The 4,617-nt window shown below is 34.8% G+C and overlaps 1 protein-coding gene across 1 annotated transcript in view; it reads left to right on the top strand.

Moving 5' to 3' along the window:
* Positions 1-4,044, top strand: part of LOC107666935 (store-operated calcium entry regulator STIMATE-like) — an 8,698-nt gene extending 4,654 nt beyond the window's left edge. Inside the window, exons 5-8 of the mRNA XM_016458466.1 lie at positions 214-326; positions 1,296-1,379; positions 1,477-1,605; positions 3,654-4,044. Of these exons, the coding sequence (XP_016313952.1) occupies positions 214-326; positions 1,296-1,379; positions 1,477-1,605; positions 3,654-3,755 (428 nt within the window). The 3' untranslated portion in view covers positions 3,756-4,044. The remainder of the gene's footprint in view (positions 1-213; positions 327-1,295; positions 1,380-1,476; positions 1,606-3,653) is intronic.
* The last annotated feature ends 573 nt before the right edge of the window (positions 4,045-4,617 follow it).

The following is a 4,617-nucleotide window of genomic DNA, read 5'->3' on the forward strand; positions in this document are numbered from 1 at the left end:
TATATATATATATAAATAAATGACATATTTCAGTAAATAAATATATATTTATTTAATGAAAGACCCTATCTCTTGATATTTTGTTTCTGGATTTTTTTTTTATGTTTTACAGTTTTTTTTTTTGGCTACTGATGACTTAACAACTACATAGCAATAGTGTCAAGCACTTCAGAAAATGTAATAAATTGTAGTACATTTTTTAATGTGTTTTAGGTGATCCTCCTCGGATAGCAGCCTGGTTGGCTCAGTGCTCAGTGTATTTACTCATTGTTGCTCTGGAGAAAAGTGTGGTCACTCTGGTGCTGCTCGTTCCTGGGTGGACCAATGTAAGATAAACTTTCACACGCTCAAATGTTCTGTTATTGTTACACAGACTCACCCCACTGGCATCCTTTCCCTAAACTAAAACCGGTCTCTGATCCAAATATTTGTTGTTAGATTTTGAGCAATATATAGGCCTAACTCTTTTTGGAATGGTTTGCTTTTTTTATTGGTTTAGATATTTTCCTGCCTAACGCAATGACATTCATAAGGATGACAAATTGAATGTTTTCGGTGCCTGTGTGAAACAAGTCAGCCCCATATGTATCTTTTGTTCCTTGAATCAACATAAATAGACAAATTACTATTTTTACTGAAGGATGTCCTAATATGGAATGATGAAATGAGGACTGTGACTACAGAGATAATATTTCATCTGGATTAGTGTGGGAATAATGAATAGATTATCTGTGCATGATTTCCTCTATAGACTTGTATTAATTTCAGTGAATAAGCTATGTATTTATTAATTAAGTGTACATATTAGTACCTTTTGAAAGGGTACCGCCGCAGTGACAGCTTTGTACATTCTTTCTGTACATGCAATTTCAGACTTGTTCTAATTTTTGCTGAAAAAAGCTATGCATGCATGTACACTGTAAAAAAAAAAAAATGGTGTGGAAGTGATTTTTGCTTAGAATTTGCTAGTAAACAATTACAAAGAAACTGCAAGTAACCCATTGAATTAAACACGAAAGTTGACAAATTGAAATAATATTTTCCTGTAAAACACAATCTTTGTTTTATTCAAAAACTTCAAAAATATATATTTTTTTTACAGTGTATTTTTTGTTTTTTTACCGGCACATGTCATGTCTATGTTTTCAATGCATACGTCATACATGCAATTTCTCACTACTTTCTCACTGTAGGATGTCTAGATATTCTCGAATCATTTGTAGACATTTTTCATTTTATCATTTTAATATACTAGATGGATATGCATTGACCGCTGGTGTGTTTGTGTGTTATAGCTGGAGGAGGTGGTGCTGGACTACATCCCAAACCCACAGCTGGAGTTGGCTATCGTCATGCTGATCGTGCCTTTCATTGTAAACGTGAGTCATTCAAGAGCATCTATCTTATCTATCTATCTTATCTATCTATCTTTATGTAATTTAATGCACCTTATTTCTGTAAATATGTGTGTTTCAGTCTATAATGTTCTGGGTGGTGGACAGTTTAACAATGCGGAAATATAAGAAAATTACGTCTCTGGAGGGCTCACGTGACTGTCCTAAGCAAGTAGAGGTGTTGCCAAATGACAGCAATGACGAAGCTGAGGTGAGAATGTCCCAATAAATAAAAACATTTCACTTGTAAAAAAACACAGTTTTGACCAAAATTGTAATGTAATAGTCAATTATAATTGCCTATTAAAAGTGCCTCACTTTATTGCTATAGCAATATGGTTTATCACACTATTAAACTGTAATATAGAGTGAAATGTAAGCAAAGCACATTTTTGTAGTCATTGTCCATTTCTAAGCCATATTTAAAGTGATGTTGCCAGTGTTGAGGTTTAGTGTGTATGCTTATGGTTGCTCAATAATTGCTACTTGACTAATTACTATTTGCCATTTACAGTAGATGATGCTTTTGACTTGCAGTTCACTTTATAGAGACAAGTCATTGTGTAACTTGGGTTAAAGTAGCTCACAATAGTGTGCTGTAAAAAATATTTTGTGACAAACATTTACAAATTTTAGTAATGTTAAAAATATTTTTTAATATGAAAGCCTGGATACTGTACATTTTGTTTGTAAGCTATTTTAATGGTCAGATTTGATAGAAGTACAATGGATCTTTAAAGTAACAAATGCCAGTTCTCATGTTTTACTCATGGGTCACTTCTTGCAAGATTTGAATTGAAGCGTGTCATTTCTGTGGCACCAAAGAGAATTCCAAAAGCTTTCGTAATATCATCATGTGCAATCCATAGGATGTTCTTTATCCTGGGTTTAACAAATCAGTGTTGAGATCCAGGAACAAATGAGTCAGTAAAAATTCCTTAACCTGATCCTAATGACCCTGTTCCCCATATCTGTCCCTCAAGACATTTCACTCTAGTCTGGATTAATTCAGCGGTTCTCAGCTGGTTAGTCTCAGGCCTGTAGAATAAAGCAGGAAAAAAACAAACACAGCTAATGCAAATAATAAAATGCAGTATAACCATATAATTGTTTATAGTAAGAATGCCATGGATTTACCAAATTTTGCAGTGGAGGAGTGAAAAAAAGCATGTACCCATTCAAACTCAATGATATTTTTATGGACATTCGTCATCACTTAATAGAAATTATCCAAATTAGACAGATGACATATGTGTAACCTGATCTCATGGTCATAAAAAAATAAAAATAAAAAATGAAATATGACCCAGACTACATAAAATACAGATTAAAATGATCAGACAGACCAGAATGTGTTTTCTGTGTTGAATTATTTACTGTCAAGAGCATGAAACCATCCATTTATTTCTCATTCAGCCTGTTACATTCATAATTTTCCATATTATTGGGCTAATGCAGTTTATGAATAAACTGCATATAATATGAATAAATCAAAATGTTTGATTTTACAGACACCCACTTGAGGTCCAATGTAAAATCTGGGTCCTGAAGCAAAACTATTTAAAACCCACTGGACTAATTCAGTTTTTTTATTAGCTTGGCTTTATTCTTGCATATGATTTAAAATGAAATGTGCCAGCTGAAATTAATATTTTGTTTCTAGGGTTGTATATGAATAGTTTGATTGTGTGTTTGTGTGTTGTATTCTTCTTCTTGAATGGTGGGATTGTGCTATATGAATGTGATTACAGGACAGATATTTTTTTAATATTTGCATCATTTGACCAAAGACCTTTCCAAAGGCCGTTGACCTCTAGGGTCAAATGGTCTTCATTTGTTTGGCAATACAGGGTCTTTCCCATCTCTTTTACTTTGTTCTCCTCTTCTTCTCTTTTATTTTTTCTCGTCCCTCTTTCCCTCACTCCTCCAGTTGTGGAAGTGTGCCAGCTGCTCACAAATCATCCATTTGTTCGTCGGGAGCAGTGACATTTGGAACATGTTTCCATAAGCTCATGCTATAGAGAATGAACCCAAATCTGTGGAAAAGTGTGTTTGATGAGTGCCGATATGAACGAGATCTTACAAACTGGTCTAGTGTCAATCTTCTGCTGAATCCATGCATCTGGGCTTGTGGTTTTATAATCAGTAGATTTACGCAACTATAAAGTGATCCAGCTCACATGAACGGGAAAACAATCATGTGTAAAATCTGGCCAGGCTCTTCAGCTGACCTCAAACTGTGTTTATATGTTTGTGTAGGTGCTGCTAAAGGAAGATGAAGATGATGCTACAGTGTGTTCTGAACAGGAAGAGCACGTCTCAACAGAAGAGGTGTTAATACGAGTCTGTATGGAAGTTTAAAACAAACGTTTAGAAGTATACTTGTCAGAATTTCTTAAACACTATATATTTGTTCCTAAACCTAGTGAGCTGCCTTGATGTTTACTTCCTACATAGGCAGATACCTTCCAATTTGAAATGGAAACTCATAAGTGACTTTGGAACACTAATTAGACTTCAACTTAGCGCAACTCAGAACTTTTCACGTTAAGTACACACTGGAGATGGGACTCAGTTGATACCAATAGAGTTTGGCGTTAGCATGTTGCTAAGCTATCAACACAGTACCATAGACTGTAAAAAAAAAAAATGGATGACATGTCTCCACTTCCTTCCACTATGGAAAAGTGAAGCCAAAACATCTTAGTATGGCCGCTGTCATCTTGCGAAAAAAATGACGTCATTTGGAGCCCAAGTCTGCGCAGTAGTGATTCATTTGGAGTCTGCACAATAGTGATCAAGAAGTGGAGTCACGGTATCAAAGTCCCACCCAAACTCCCGCGGACCTAATCGCACACTCACAATCATGACACCACACCCCATTTTTGAAGCATCAAATAATTAACTAAAAGCAAACTTATAAAAAAACAAAAAAGAAAAAAAACCCCGCTTGAACATACATTAATTAAGAGCGATAAGAACTACCTAAAAAGATGGAAACCATCTTTGGGAAAATTTTATTGTATTATCTGTTTTATTAAATGTTATTAATTTCATAATTCACGTCCCATTTGTTTACATGGAGAGGGCGGGGTTTTTGACCTATACTGCAGCCAGCCAACAGATGGCGATCAAAATGTTTTGGCTTTAATTTTCAGGTGAACACTTGCACAATACTCAATACTTGAGACGATACTAAGTATGTAAAATTGTCAATGTTTAG

The sequence above is a fragment of the Sinocyclocheilus anshuiensis genome, unplaced genomic scaffold, assembly GCF_001515605.1.
Source record: "Sinocyclocheilus anshuiensis isolate Anshui unplaced genomic scaffold, SAMN03320099.WGS_v1.1 scaffold719, whole genome shotgun sequence".
NCBI classification, from domain to species: Eukaryota; Metazoa; Chordata; class Actinopteri; order Cypriniformes; family Cyprinidae; genus Sinocyclocheilus; species Sinocyclocheilus anshuiensis.